Here is a 16,176-nt window from a genome sequence, read left to right as displayed (position 1 = left end):
TTCGTGTCATTGGCGCATAACAAACATTAAGTAAAAAGAAAATCAAAGTATTAAAAAATATAAATTTATGTACAACTTGTCAAGTCAAGTCAAGTCAATTTTATTTATAGAGCACATTTAAAAACAACAGAAGTTGACCCAAAGTGCTTTACAATCAGGGTGGAAATGAAAAACAACAAAACAAAACAAAAGAAAAATGAATAACAAAGTAGACAAGATTCTTAATAGTGCGGCCTCAGACTCAGCTAAAGGCAAGATCATAGAGGTAAGATTTTAAACTGGATTTGAAAATATCAATAGTGGAGGAGGACTTTATGTTATGGGGTAGGCTATTGTGCAGGAATATGCAAAGTATTTGACAGATAATGTGCAAGAGTTCACAGAAGAAGGTGTAATTCCCTTGTTGTGTTTATAGTTGTTCATTTATAACAAAGATGCATGAATTTTACTAAATAAGCCCTACTCGGTACTTTAAAGGCTTTAAATGCAGATTTCCTTTTGGACAGCTGATTCCAATACAAATCAGACAACAAGCATAAATAATAAAGATCTATCTGTCTACATTAATCTTCATTCAAACGTCTCTTTCATAGCTGTGAATAGGTTGACTTTTTGGCCTTTGACAAACATGATGGATGCTTATACAAACGCTACAAACACCAGCAGCTGCAGTGTGATTGACTGACGGGCGCCACCGTCCAATCAGCAGAGGGCTTATCCCACCCCGCAGCCAATTGGATACGAGCGGGGGCGGGAGCTGTGGTGTGTGAACAGCTTGTGAAGCTGCTGCTGCTAAGGCTAGCCCGTGTATGTGTATGTGTGTGTGCTGCTGCTGCTGAGCAATGACATGCTTTGATATAGAAATGCTATTCCAACGGGGCACAGCGTCTCATCAGCTAGGCTAGCCTGTTGTTGGAGTGGGGAAAAAAAAATAACTGGCTTTTTTTCCCCTAGCTTAGCTTATATAGCTGGGAGGATTTCTGGATATGTGTGTGTGTGTGTGTTAGTTTTTAAATCACGTTGAATATTCCTCAGAAGGAGATAAAGAAGAAGGTGGCCGTCACATCAGCAAACGGGGGGTAAGTAAGACGTGGTATGACTGAGCAAGCCTGCTGCTGCTATCTGATACCGAGGTTTCTCACGGGAGCTACAGGCTAGCTCCTTGAATTCACCGAGTAACGTTAGAAGTCAGGTCGGGCTAACGGCTAACAGGCTGTCGCCTTGCCAACATGGCCAACGTACTGGCTACTAACGGCTACCAACGGCTACCAACGGCTACTTTGGCTCTGGCTTTGTAACCATTATTTTTATTTATTTATTTTTTATTTTTTTCAGCCTGGTCAGTCAAGTTAAGACACGCTGTCAAGCTTTTTTAAATAAATAAATAAAAAATAAATAAACTGCAGCACGGCAGATAAATGTTGGCTGTTAGTTCGTTTTCGTGCGTTGCATCACGTTTTTTTTCTTTTTTTCCTGAGATTGAAAATGGAGAAGACTGAACGCCAGCTACTGTGACTGCTTGACAAAAGCAAAATGCATCTTTTTGTCTAAGTTGCTACGTTAACAATGCCATGTCGTCTTTTTTCTGTTTCTTATGCTTGTATTTATTTATTTATATAACTAACTACTTAAATGTGAACTGCAGGGTGTTTCTGCAGTGATTGGACCCAGCTTGGTCATGGTCACGATGGAGGCATTCCCCTGACATTAACTTATGAATCCTTGGACTTTCCTTTTTAGACACACTTAAATGCTTATTGTAGTCTGTATTTTACATTGTTTGCCTTACTAATAAGGCCTTGTGTTGATGCTCTGGAAGTCTTTATTCGTTTACATCCAAGGAATCCAAGTTGGTGGCTTCAAATATAAACATTTTGGCTAAGTCAGTCTGTTTAAAATGATGTAAAACACAAGAAAACTGGACCAGAAAATGGTTTGTTAGTCAAAAAATGACTTGAATCAGTTATGAGATTAACTTTCTGTCTGTTGACTAATCATTTCCTCTCAATTAAAGATTGTGAACTTTGATTTACATAGCGTGACCAGAAATAGGGACTGTTTTATTTATTTATTTATTTATTTATTTATTTATTTACATCCAAGGAGACTACAGTGATGGCTTCAATTATCTAATTTTTGGCTAAACAACAACCCCCCAAACTAAACATAATCTGTTTACAACGATATTAATGCGACCGGAGAAGGCTTTATTACTCAATAAATGATTTAAATCAATTAGTTGTCAGTTGACTAATCATTTCCTCTCTCAAAGAGTTAGTAAGAAAATGTCTGGTCTACACAGGCAGGCAAATGTACTGTGTAAACCACTTCTGTTTTTGGGCAACATTTTGGGTAATTGCTCCCTCTGTTTATCTCCTAACATTGTTTCTACCTTACACAACCAAAGCCAGACTAAATGTCACGCTTCGGTAGCACAATGAGCGATAAGGCTGTATAATTGTTGGCAAGCTCTCGTGGTGTATATTTTTTTGTGGCTTGGTTGTTTTTATCTCACAGATATTAATTTGGAGATATGTGGTTGGGTAGAGCTGAATGATTTAAGGGGAGGGGTGTAGCATGTGTGTCTTTCCAAACGCCAAAGGGAAAGGGGGGGGGGTCTTTCTGCAGCTGCTGAATAGTATAGTTTCTGTAATTATTGTCACACTGACAGACCTCTTCACAGTCTCTCATTAAGGTTTTTCAGGGAGGTGAGAGCGGGGGGAGAGAGAGAGACATTTGGTCTGCTGTAGCTCTGTTCTCAGTGGGAGTCAGGGGGAGGATAGCCACAGTTTGCTGGAAGAAATCTGGTGGAGACCTGCTCACCAGCGTGACCTGCTCGGAGGCTGATATTATTTGTCTTGGGCGTTGAAGGAAAAATTGTAAGAAATGTGAAAAAAAACAACACATTTGCAGCGATCAGCTGCCAGGTCATGAGCTCACACTCACTCCTTTTTCAGCTGTGACGTTGATATTGCAGTGATTTGGCCCTATAAACCTAATCTGTGTCCTATTTATAGCTCCTGTTGACTCACATACCCTCTAACAGCGCCTTTTTTGTTTGGATGTTATGGCAGTATAATCTTATGGATGAGCTCTTTATGTATACGATCCTGCCCTCGCCTCTTTTCTCAGTGGCCTCAGGCAGCCAAATCTGTTCCCACAGCCACAGGGAAAATACCAACTGTGCATTTTTATGATAGCCAAAAAACTAATGTGGCTGAGAAATTCCCCGGTCAAATAACAAGCTCAGGAATCTACTCACTTAATTTATATTGAGCGGCTTGAGCGGTTGTAGTGAAATCGAGAAGTGGTTTTTTTTTCCGCAATGTACTCTGTTGTTATCTCCCTAATCTGATGTGTTGCAAATACACTCTCTTCCATTTCCTCATTTTCTTTTTATGAGTTTTGTCTCGACAGGTTTTCTTTTGACTACCCATGCATGCTTGAATGTTTGTACAAGCATTATCAAAGGTACTATCTATATGTTACCTGCTTAAAAAAAGGGAAGTGAAAACATAAAAAAAAAAACAATATTAAGCAATGCGTACGTGCAAAAGCAAAGTCAGCCAACAATGCAGTGTTGATGTCAAGTGTGACGACATTTCTTCCACACTTCTGTAAAACAATGTGGACTCAATATCTTTTACCGACACTTCTCACTTGGATTGAGTGATTTGACTTCCCCAGAACTGAAAAAGAAATGTGCAGTTTCAGTAGTGATTTTTTTTTTCTTTAATCTATTGGTTCGTTATTGTTCGGGGTTTTCTCTCAGTGGGTTTGGCAGTGTGAAAATGAGGATGTGTGTACCTGCAAGTCTGTCTCTTACTGTGATGACAGTGGGTGTTATGTTGTATCCATGACTAAAAAAAGCAACACGTGTCAAAAAGAAATTCATTTCTTGAATTTTTTCTTCTTTTTTTTTGTGTGGACTTTTCAGGCACAACCACAGTTTCACTTTGACACACCAAACCCACGCTGAAGCGGCCCACCTCGTGGATATTTCGTGTGAATTTGTTGAGCCAACAGTAGGTGTAGCCTTAGAGGTTTACTTGACTTTACCACAGATTTGGAAACATCAAAAGTTGTGTAAGGCGATATTCTTATTTAAACGTGTTAAAAAACATAGTTTTCACAGCCAAAGTCTCAGATTAATTGACTGAATACTCAATGTAAACATGGCTGGGTTGGTTTTGTCCATGACAGTTCCAATAAAGTTTATTTAAACAAGACAACCGCATAATCAGCAGTGTTGACAAAAAGAGAGAAAGCAGCATTACTTTGTGTGAGTCCACTTTGAACGGGAAGTGGAATGAAAAGAATATATATGAAGCCACAGAGGGCTGGAAGATGCCGATATTATGGTCTCTCTGTTTTTATATGACAGCAGTCTCAGTCAAGACTACTTTAAAACAAGCTCGCTATGTTTTTTTTTAAGCACATTGACTGCTAAAACTGCAAAAACAGATTACCAGATTGGTCATGATGATTCATCCTTTAGGCATTTAATCAGCTATTACAAAGCTATCTGTTGGTTTCCAAAATCAATATTTGAATTGGTTTTCAAAGCTCTTACGTGTGCAGTCTTTTTTTAAATTACACCTGTCAGATTATTTTGATGGCATTGAAGATTTTGCATGTAGAAAAACGTGAACAGTTGGTTCAAGCTAGTCATTGTGAGTTCATAACGCGTGTCGGCGTTCACCAGCGACAACATTTTCTGACGGTACAAATGGTGGCTTTAAGTAAAAATGACGTGAGGCAATATGCTAAAAGAACTCCCAGTTTCATCAAGCACAGTCCTCCCAGTGTTTACAGTGTGTGTAGGCTGTGTCTCAGTCAGGCAGCACCGAGGTGAGGCTCTCTGAGGAGAAATGTTTTCTTTCTTGTCCGTCTCCTATCAAACAATCTCGCTGATGTCGTTGATTTGTGCAGACCCCAGATTTTTGTGGCATCACCGTGCAATCTGGAATGCTTCCTGCTCTCAGGATGCTCCCGCGCAAGTTCCAACACGTGGCTCTCGCAGACTTGTGTCCCAAGTGGCTTGTTTAGTCCTATTGTGACAGCACCCTAGGGCTCATATTTGCCAGGCCCAGGATGTACGAAGAGGAAGCCAGTGTATCCATTTCACCTCCCTGACACAGGCTGTCTGGGATTATTATCTTGCGGTTTACAAATTATCTGCTATTTTGACTGGAACAATAGCTTTCTCCAGAAGGCTATAGTTGCAACGAGGTATACAGCTACACCACCATGCGTGGGCCGATGTTAGATTTTATGTGGATCATCTCTTTTACTGACTCCTTAATGCTACTAGTAGCTTTAAGTAGCCTGACACCACACAAAACCAAACCACAAACAGCTTCATTGTGCTGTAGTACTTGATGTGAGGAATCCTTCTGCTTTGTAAACTTGGATTAGTCATTGGGGAAATCCCCTGAAGCTCTCAAGAGTTGGTGAGGTAACCTGGAAGGTTTATTTTGCTCCTGCCCTGATCCCAGATTGCTTGGATGTGGCCACCATTGGACCCGGTAGCTGTAAGCAAATAGGCCACCCAGAACAACAACTGGCAACCGTAGCCACCAGCAGGGCGTGGATGCGGATGTGTAGGCTCTGCTGATGTAGGTGGGGTCTGAGGAAATAGATCCTTTCTTACAGAGTGGTATTAAGTTCCTGTCAGCTATTTGCCAGCAGAGGATGGAAGTGTTTTCAAGCTGTTAGGCGGCTGCTCAGGCCAGTTGCGGACTGCATTAAATCAACTGAGTGTAAATAATTAAATGAAGTGTAAGTCTGGCTCATATTCAGTGTATTTCTTCAAATACTAATTTGGTGGTCTCATTTCTGTCTGTCGGTTTCCTACAAGTCATTTGGTTATGTTGTGGTTGATAAGGATGCTTTGATCAGGTTATTCAGGGCTGATAAACATCACTGATTTACTTTAATGTGACAATGTTGAGTTTCTTTTTTCGTCAAGCGTGCACCCCTAAAAGACTTGTTCATCTCATGTTTGTGTCATCAAATGTGTCAAAAAATCTCACTATTCCAAAATAAAGCATACAAAAAGGACTTTAGGATGACTGGTTTAGATATCCCCCAGGCATTTAGCTAAAATTGGATTTCTATCAGCTGCCTCATGCTGTGTGGGCATCTCATTTCTGTTTTTCCAGCCACAAAAATGGCAACCAATGCCATCCCTCTGCGGGCTAGACAGTTAACATCCAGCCACAGAAGTGGAGAATATGCAAAGATGTGAAAACGGGGAAGTGAAAACACATTTAAGCTGCGCTTGCTTATTTGTTTTATCTCTAGTGATGATCAGTTTTTCATGACTGTCATATCCTCTGTTATGAATGCATCTATAAGAATACCTATGTTTGATACCATCGATTTGAATAAAGCACAGTCTGTGATTCAGTAGATGTAGCTGAGATATTTGGTTATATCATTTGGATACGATTTCCTGAAGCTTCATAAATACTGCTCTAGTCTTTTAAAATCTCTTCTCTGTACAATAAGTCAGTGGCCGGGTCAGATTGTGTTTACACTTTGCATTTTGTAGCTGAATTACCATACAGCATATTTCAAACTTTTTGGCGTTTTGTGTACGCTTCTCACAGATCTGTTTTGAGCACAGAGCGAGCCGTTTGATGTGAAGTTGGCCTAAAAGACAGTTTGAAACTTTTGGTGTTAGTTGTTGCTATGAGAGTAAATCTCTGGCAATTCTCAAAGGACATCAGTCCCGGTCTATTTTAGGCCACGCTCAACTGCTGAGGGTGATCCCGAGGGGTGGATAATCAACTGCTTTCACACAGTCATGAGCCCATATGCTCGGACCAAAACACTAGAGGCTCCGCTGGTGCCCTTTAAAGTTTTAATATGTCACTGGAACGATCTGGTTTTCTAACGAGGAACATCATCTTTTCTACCAGCACCAGGATCTGAGCTGTCATCTCTTAATTGAAAAGCATTACACGCGTCAGTACAAAGCAAAAGATAAGTTATCTGGACTCATCTAAACTCAGAGGTCAAACCTGCGCTCTGTCAGATTGCATCACTTTCCCATCATCCGGTCACCCTTGTGTCCACGCTTCCTGTCTCACAGCTGGCCTGCCAAGTCTCCCATGACCCTTTGCTGCTGTTTTTGTTTTGAGAGAATCTAGGACAGCTGGGATGAGATGCAGTCTCATGGGTTACGCTCGCTGTAGTTTGACGCTGGGGAGGAAAAAGAAAAAAGAAAAAGAAAATGCACAAGCATGAATTCATCGGCCCGTCGACAATCCCGCACTGTCTTTTTTTTTATTTTATTTTATTTAAAGTGAAGTATGCCGGGACCCCGTGGCCAAAATGTGAGTTTTGGTGTTAAGTTGGAGGAAGTGCGGCAGTGCCAGAGGGGCTGAGTGAGCAGCGAGCATACAGAGCACATTCCAGAAGGCAGCGGAGGCTGTGATTTTAGCAGGCTGTCACAGGGATTAGGTTACTCTGTCTGCCTCTGTGAGCTCATGCTGTTGCTGTCTCAGTGCCTCAGCAATCCTGTCGAGCAGCGGTACACCATTTGCTCCCACTGCGAAGGAGAGACAAGGATCCGTAATTCTTTTCTTAGACTTGTTTAGATCACTCTGTGTCCAGTTGTGGCGAAGGACCTCCGACGGCAGTCTGGCAAATAAAGCCAGAGCCATTCACGGAAATCCACGCTGAACTCTAATGCTACCCCAGTCATTTTCTTCTCAGAGTCTTGTATCCCTATATCACGCGTTACCACTGGGTGTGCTCTATGACAGAGACACAGGAGGTTGCGGCAGCAGCTGTAGACTGCAGGATGTGGTGAACTCATGTCATTGTTTCATAGTTACTCGCAGAGTTGCACCCTGCATCTCTATTTACACCACTGATGTGCAGCTCTTGTGGTTTGTGGTTTACAGTGCTGCATGTTTCTTTTTTAATTTTTATTAACTAACAAATCTATGTAGAGAACCGCCTCCCTAAAATAAATATAGTATTCAAGATTACAGTGCAGGAACAGTGTTAACACTCTTGAGAACTTGAGTGTATTACTGGTTGACCTGTCATTGGCCCCCAGCTGCTGCTGCTGCTGCTGCTGCTGTGGCAGTAGATAAGCCGGGCCGAGTCTATTAGCTTGGTATTTGCTTGGTACTAACAGTTCTGTATATTTGCATGATACAAATACACTCTCCTCTGATTTGTTTCCAACACGTTCAGTCTTGTATTATTGCCAGTGAATTGAAGGTCACCTATAAAGTAATTTTTATTTTTTAAAAAAAAGGCAAAACAGCCAAACCTGTGTTTGTTCAACTTCTCCAAATGTGAGGGACTGCTGCTTTCTCTTGTTTTATCTCTGCGTATTAAACATTTTTTTTATCAGACAAAACAAGCAACAGAAAGGCTCTGGGAAATTGTGATTGTCACAATTATCCGATGTTCTGTCGACTAACTAGTAAAATAGAGAAAATAAATAAGTAGTTACCACCCTAACCAAACACCCTGCTATTAAGTTCCCTAATTCAGTGTTCCCCTATCATAGTAATCAGTAGGTAGGCCACTCATTAGCTGTGTTATGGGAGCTGTAATGAAGTCAATTGGTGTTAAGATAGTACTAATGCAAATGGAAAAACTTCTGCTGCTGGTGAACCACTTGATAGGTCATATTGTGAAGGAGTCACAGGAAGTGCTGCTTTAAATTCCTCTCAATCTCAGAGTCATTTAAAAACAAATGAAGATGGAAACCTTGTTTTCTCTCAGCGCGTCAGTTTCAAATGCGGCGAGGGAGGCGCAGTAGCCACAGAGAAGTAGCTACAGTTAGCTGGGAAAACCCTGGTCACCAGATCTGACCACCTGTCTACCATCCATGTGGTCTGGTCGCCCTTGTTGACAACCGCAAAGCTCGTGCATACAGATTCTGTTCTTGCTTTATGTCTGGTACCCGAGTTATTTTCGGAGTTTGGGCACGCTTCTTCAAAACATCTATATGACGTGTTGCTCATTAAAGTTTGTATGCTGCTTGATGAGAAGCAGTGAGTCATTATATCTGTGGTAATATTATCCTCAGCAACTTTGTCCTTTTTACCTTTTAAAATCTGGGATAATTCCCCTCTCCTGCGTGCCTTTCTGAACAGTTACTTGTTGCACACTTCTCTGACGTTATTACAAGAGGACTGCTCCGCACTTTGTTGCATCTTAGGTCTGTTTTTGTGAACATATGAAACTCTAGTGCAACTTTTCAACAACTTGCTTGATTTTTAAAGGTCCAGTGTAGGATTTAGCATTGAAGTTGCAAACAGCAACCAAATGAATACTCTACCAACGCCTCACCTTCTCCTTCTTCTAAGCATGTAGGAAATAAAAAGCATGGATTCTGTGGAAGAGGACCAGCTCTCACTTTACATATAATGGTCTCACTTTAAGACAACAAAAACATGATTCTTGTTTCCAGATTATAATGAATATTATATTCAATTCCTGTCAATAAACACTAAATCTGACACACTGGACCCTTTTTTTTTGTTTTTAGTTATCTCTAAGAACGAAACATATGGAGGCACAAAAATCAGGCTTTGATCTGCAAAGTTCAGCTCTTATTTAATGTGCACTGCGGCTTGGTGATGGATTGGATACCTGTTAATTCTGCCAGGCGGCATGGTAAACTGAGATCCGCCGTGGATATGACACCATTTGAGCGGTTTGACCCGTCTGACCTCGCGGTTACTTCTTTTGGAGTGGCGTGTGGCCTTGGCTCAGTCTGGAGCTGCGCGATTAGCTCGAAGCATCTGTCGCCCAACTTTTTTTTTTGATCCTCCCTCACATCTGCACTATCGTAAGTCTTCTGCGGTGTTAATGTGCACTTAGTGCTCAGCCGCTCAAGACGTGGGGGGCGATTTGCAGTAAAAAAGAAGTGAGACTGGGACTGCAGGGTGCTTTCTGAAATTTGGAGATAGCTGGGAAAGGGAAAGTCCTGCATTGACGATTCTTTCATGCTCTGGTATGGAGAGTATAAAGTGGGGGAAAAAAAAGATAGTAAGGGGAGGGATGTTGTAAACGGAGAAGGAGCACATACACACACTTGTCAGCCTCTTTGGCAGACAGTTATCCAGCCCAGCCCAGGGAGTGGAGAGATTGTTGCCTTTGTCTTGGTGAAAGAGGCAGCACTCGAGGAGAGTAAATCAGCTCTTTGTTTTTGTGTGCCGCTCCCTAACATGTCTCCCAGTGTTCATTAATTTAATTAGAGATGGAAAAGGAGCAGGCAACAACATGCCATGAGATAAAACCACAGTATACACCCTAAATGAAATTTTGGTAAACGACGTGAACAACACCCCACATGGGGAAAGACCAAACCGCAGGTGTCCCCCTTCCGTGACACATTTCAGCTTTCAGTTTGTGTCTTATCCAGACTCCATCTAATAAAGAAGTTCTTCTCTGCGGTTCTTCTCTTATCTTATGCTTATTTACTGTGTATTTTATTCCTCTTGGCCAGTCATGCTGTCAGTTAGCTTAGCTCCTCATGTTTGCCTAAGATCAGGTTCAGGGGCCTATCTTAAGGCCAGCTGCAGCTGAAACCTAGACACTACTGCTTCAAATAAAAAAAAAACCAAACAAACCCAAGAAGCTCTCGATCAATGAGGTCAGTGTCTGGTCTCTGAAGTCAGTCAGTCGGGGGGAGAAAGGTGAAACTCCATCTACTCCCGTGACATCAGAGCAGCCAAGCAGCCGCTTCAATAGCGCCTTGCCGCTTTAGTGCCGTATTAACCTAAGCGTAGTCGAGCTGTACTGATGGCCACACGGGTCATAAGACCAGTCGGCCGTGAATGTGCTCATTGTTGAACACAAACAAGTTTTGATTGTGGATCACAGCACTCCCAAATGATAATTTTTAAAATGACCGGCGTAGCTTGAAAGTTCTTGTGATAAGCAACTTTGCAAACAATGGAGCCATGCTTGTAATGCGGATCACATAATCACAGCATTTGCATAGGCTGCACACTTAGGAATATTTATAAGCCTGTGCTAAATTTAAAGCAGTATCCGACATCATTAGTGCTCAGCAAGCTTCTCCCTGACGTAGCCACAGTGCTGACGCACAGTCCCCTCTCTTCTTCACTTCCCCGTTGCAGCAATCTTTGCCATCTTCCTGGCTCTCAGGTTCATGTTTGATGCCTGACACAATAGACAATCGTTGGACTGCTTCGAAGAGGAAATCATCCCTCTCTGTAAATTTCTGAAGAATGTGAATAGTGAGAGATTGGCTCGGTACTCCGGCAGCTGTTAGTGTTGAAGACCTGAAAAGAATAGTAATTTATATCTGCTATTTCAAGATTACAATTGGCGTAGGGAAATTATGACTGAGGAGACTAAACTGTGGAAATGGTAGCTGGCATTTCTACGGAATAGTATATTTGGATAACGCTGTCTTTGTCCTGGAATGAATACATCATCAATACACTTTCAAGTCACTCAAACAGAAATACAGATACAAGTTTAGTATCTAAGTAGTACTAGTTTTATTAAACCTATGGGCAAATTTTGAGAAGAGTCAGTTTGTAATTCTCTTGCATTGTCTCTGTTCTTTTCCCAGGTCTACAGAGACGTATCAGAGCCCTTGAAGTTCTGAGCTTTGATGCAGTACAGGTACAGCTTTCTATTTCCAAACACAGTTTCTAAATTTACCTTCGGTGCGTCTAATCACCGTGTCAAGAGCAAACCGCACAGTTGGAGAATAAGATGTGTATGAGGGCTGGATAGATGGAGAGGGAACAGATTCAGTTCAAAGGGAGGATTTGTGAAAATTGGGTTCCAAAAAGTGTTTTTTAAATAAATTTCCTAGGTAGGTTTATGTAATTAAATGTGTATTAACTTATTATTTTTGCAAAAGAATTGCCAAATATCTAATGTTTTACTACAGCAGTAACTGTGTCATCATGTTCCTCATCATTGTGGTAGAAACTAAAGCTGCCAACGCTGTCCTAGATTACACTGTACGATTAAAAAAAGATGTCTTGACAAAGGTTTTCTGTAAAAGAAAAGTGGGGGGGGGAAATCTCTCTAGCCACCCTGACGTCATTCTTTGTCCTCTCTCCCCCAGTGCACCTAGTGCAAGATGACGGAAGAGGTGATTGTCATCGCCAAGTTTGACTACATGGCCCAGCAGGACCAGGAGCTGGACATCAAGAAAAACGAGCGCCTCTGGCTCCTCGACGACTCCAAGTCCTGGTGGAGGGTTCGAAATGCCACCAACAAAACAGGCTTTGTGCCGTCCAACTATGTGGAGAGGAAAAACAGTGCCAGGAAAGCTTCTATTGTCAAGAATCTCAAAGACACACTTGGTAAAAAAACCAAACAGTTTCTTTAGTTTGTTTGTGATGCTTTAGTAAGTAAGATTAGTTAACTTACTTATTACTTATAGGTGTTTGCGCTCTAGACATGTCAGTCACTCATAACATCTTTCCGATTGAGACTGACTTGCATTGTTTCACACGCGACCTAATCGGAGTAGCATCTTTAACAAGACCAGCACTCACCTCAGTATGTTTTCAACCACATTGTTGTGGTATCTGCTGTACATTGTAACATCCTTCACAGGAAGTCAATCTCAGGCTGACATCTGATTGGTTAAAATGCTGAGAACTACTTTCTTCTCACAGCCCACTTAGACTTGAAACCCACTCAGACCGAAAGCTTTCGATTGTCTTATTGTGTAGCGTCTAAGGTGATGTGTTGATTTTCCCATTTTACCTTGAAGCATTGTCACAGGTAAGACAGCAATAAATTTCTTTGATTTAAGATGTTTCTTTGGAGGTTAAAGTAAAGAGTTGTTTCATAATTTAGCACAAAAAAAGTGTATCCAGCCAACCAGTTTTGTGTTTACAAATCTAAATAGATCCACTTTGTGTTCGATTGTGTATGAGCAATCGCACCAGAGGGTATCCTCCTGCTCTTTTTTATCATGACCAGAACGGTACGGCACAGGTGTTGTCTGCTCTGTCAACGCAACCGTAATATTTCAGGGCGCTGCCATTCGCCAAGGGCCTTGTACCGCCTAGAGCAAGCCAAATGTAACTGTGTATGTAAGCCAAGGTTACCATTTGTCTTAGCTTAATTCTTCTTGATGACAGACATTCATGATAATTTGGGACCACTCTGACCACTGGCATCCAGCCACATTCAACCCTTTTGCCTATGATTTCACTATTTGATCATTTAGTGTTTTTATAAAACGTGAAGCTCTTGTTGGTTTCTGGTGCTTTTCATACTTTAATCTCCAACTTGTTCCGCTCTGCAGGAAATTTGTGTCTCAGTTTAAGAGCATGATGGGATAACCATGTTTGTTGGCATATTTCAGCCATGTTTGGTTTGGCCTAGATCTCATTCGAACATCGCACCAAAGCCGTATATCCTTCGCTCACGTTTTGGTGCGGTGATGACGTACCGCTGCGTAGGGTGGAGGAAGCCCTCGCCTCCAAAACGTCTTTTCCCTGCACAGACGGCAGAAAGAACGAGGGTGTTCTGCTGTACTGCTAACCAGAAGTGTGTCATGAATTTCGAACCGTATCGTACGCTGCAGTGTTGGCAAAACACTTATCTGTTGGACACGTGAAATATGTCTTCCTGTTAGCGGCACAGTTTTGTGTGTGTGTGGTGAGAGGATACTGGTGACATTTGAGCAATGCTGTGAGCTGATATGCTCTGATGAAACATGATATAAGAACAGGAAGTCACTTTTTGTTTATCTACAGCTTATTCATTAACTTTTCCCCTGCCCCACTTTCTCTACCTGATAACGTTGAGTTGAGCATATACATTTAAATAATTTGGTTATAAAAGTGCTACACCAGTCTGTCCTGTCCATTTTGCCCTTAGGTGTATGTAGCTTTGTTTTTCTTAGGTAATGTGTGTTTGGGTTAGAGGTATAAGTTGTCATGCATCACAGCCATGAGCTTTCCAACAAACCTCCCACCTGTCACTACAACCATTGATCAAATAACCTCAGGTGAACAGCTGCATGAATGTGACACACACACACACACACACACACACAGCCAGGTTAAGGTCTCACACATAAACCCAATAAACCTCAGACTAATGTAGAAATACGAAAACCAAAACCGAGCTTTAAACGCTAGTCGTTAAACGCTAATACACTCATTTCTATTTTTATGACTCATGAGTACATTTAAGATGGCTTAACTGGAAGATTGTGGGTGGTTGTGTTTTTTTTTTTTTCTTTTTTGAGAGTGTCTGTGTAGGAGAACGATAAGAGATGATGACCACACTTTTCACATGTTATGTGGGAGGAAAAATCGCTTTCCTTCTCTTTTTTTTTTTTTTCTCCTTCTTTTATGAAACAAGCCTGTTACTGGGTGTGGAGTGGTGTCATCGTTTAAAGGAATGTGCGCGGGTATGATCCGTCTGCAGCTGGCTGTGTTTTGGTGCGTGTGTTTTTCACTGTTTGAGGACTCATGTTTCCTGAGTTTGTTGTAAAGTTATGAGCGTGTGTCTCTACAAACAACTGCAGTCATGTGACTCTGGGCTCTCACTGACTCACTCAGCCGTTGCAGCGTCCCCACAGATCCCTACTGAGTGGATTTCTTTTAAGAGATCGCCACGCTGTTATAAATATACTCCACTGTTAAATATTGATAGGATAGCTCCTTCACTTTCCCCTATATCTGTCTTCTTTCATCTCTTTTTCTTTCTCTCAGTCTGAGCTTCAACCACCCCCCCTCTTCCTCCCTCCCCTCCCTGCTTCTTCCCCTTTCCATGAGGCCTCTGTGCTCTGCCTTCCAGAGCTGAACCGGAGGCCTCTCTCTACCCCGGCTCTCATTGGCTGAGCTTGACCACATGGTCACAGAGTGGGCCGCCCTGCTCCGCTATCCGCCCAGCTCTCTGGGTGTTCACATGGAATAACTCTACAGCTGCAGTGGGAAGAGAGCAGGGGCCGGGAAAGAGTGAGAGAGGGAGAGACGCCGAGCCCAAAATGGACATGGCTAACCTATTCAAACATTTCTTTCGTGAGTTTTTAAACTTTCCTTGTCTCCTGTAGCTGTTTTTGTTTTGTTTTTTTTAAGTTCTGTCTTGTTTGTTGGATTACAAGTGGTGTAGAGGGCTTTTGTCTGAAGTTTGAGCAGTTCTTTATTCTTTCTCTGACTGCAGGAGCGGTTGTCAGGGTGTTTTTTTTTTTTTCTCCCTCCTTCTTTCTTTTCTCATCTTCTTGTTTAGATTTTTCACTTTGGTTTACAAGTCGGTTTCATTTTCAGGATAGCCAAATTAACGTGTCATAATTAGAGCAGACAGGAAAGCGATTTTTGTGCTAACATGTTGTGCTGGCAGGGCGAGGGAGAGCGGGTGTCTTAACAGCTTTTTTTTTTTTTTTTTTTTTTGAAGCTGTGTCTGTGTGAGCGGCTGCAAAGACTGGGTGGATATGCTTTTTTGAAAAGCCTTCTGCTGAGCCGAAGCCTGTAATTGCCTCAGCAATCCTTCTCTGTGTCTTTCTTTTAAACACACACACACACACAGTAATCCTACTTCATTTTTCTCCTAGCATTTGTCCTAGTGAGTGGGCTGCAACTCAGTGGATTACATTATCATGCTTAAAGACCCCCCACCCCCCACCCTGTTTTTTAGGAATATCTTCAAGACATAGTCTGTTTTCTTTTATGCCGCCCTCAGGGCGAGCTTGCTCATTCTGGGAGGGGTCCCCCCCCCCTAACCCACCGCCAGTCATGAGCTACAGTTGAAGGGACGCGGGGTGCTCATGTAGAACACTGTAGTCATTGTGCGAAGAGGAGGAAGGGGTCTCCGCTGATGGATGGGACCCGGACTCCCATCTCCTGCACCTCGCTCGGTTATCAGAGGAATGTCACTACCTCGGCAGCTCCGCCGGCCGTGGATACTTTACAGCCACACTGACACACTTTTTCAAAAGGCCCTGGCGCACACCCCGTGGTGTAATCTCACCTTGTAACTGTTGAGTGGTATCTCCTGTCTCTCCCTAACTTCCCTCCTAGTGTGTGTGTGTGTTCGTGTGTGTCTGCTGACTGGCCTTGTAGTTTAAAGAGAGCGTAAAGGGCTGAGAATGACAGAGATGAGCTAACAAACCTTTTTCTTGTGTAAACTGAGAGCTGTTAGTCTCCCCTCTCTCTCTCTCTCTTTCTCTTTTTTTCCCCTCCC

General features: G+C 42.2%; 1 protein-coding gene across 2 annotated transcripts in view; it reads left to right on the top strand.

The window, feature by feature from the left end:
• The first annotated feature begins 748 nt into the window (after positions 1-748).
• nck1b (NCK adaptor protein 1b) overlaps positions 749-16,176 on the top strand; it is a 27,682-nt gene continuing 12,254 nt past the window's right edge. The window contains exons 1-3 of one of the 2 annotated variants that reach the window (XM_010753362.3): positions 749-1,079; positions 11,585-11,637; positions 12,092-12,332. In XM_010753362.3, coding sequence (XP_010751664.1) covers positions 12,107-12,332 — 226 coding nt within the window. In that variant the 5' untranslated portion in view covers positions 749-1,079; positions 11,585-11,637; positions 12,092-12,106. Of the gene's footprint in view, positions 1,080-11,584; positions 11,638-12,091; positions 12,333-14,323; positions 15,018-16,176 lie in introns of those variants that run through there. The other variant, XM_010753373.3, reaches the window with a different exon arrangement.

Source organism: Larimichthys crocea, chromosome XXIII (assembly GCF_000972845.2).
Source record: "Larimichthys crocea isolate SSNF chromosome XXIII, L_crocea_2.0, whole genome shotgun sequence".
Taxonomy (NCBI): domain Eukaryota; kingdom Metazoa; phylum Chordata; class Actinopteri; family Sciaenidae; genus Larimichthys; species Larimichthys crocea.
Note: the sequence above shows the minus strand (reverse complement) of the source record. Positions and strands in the feature narration are given on the sequence as shown.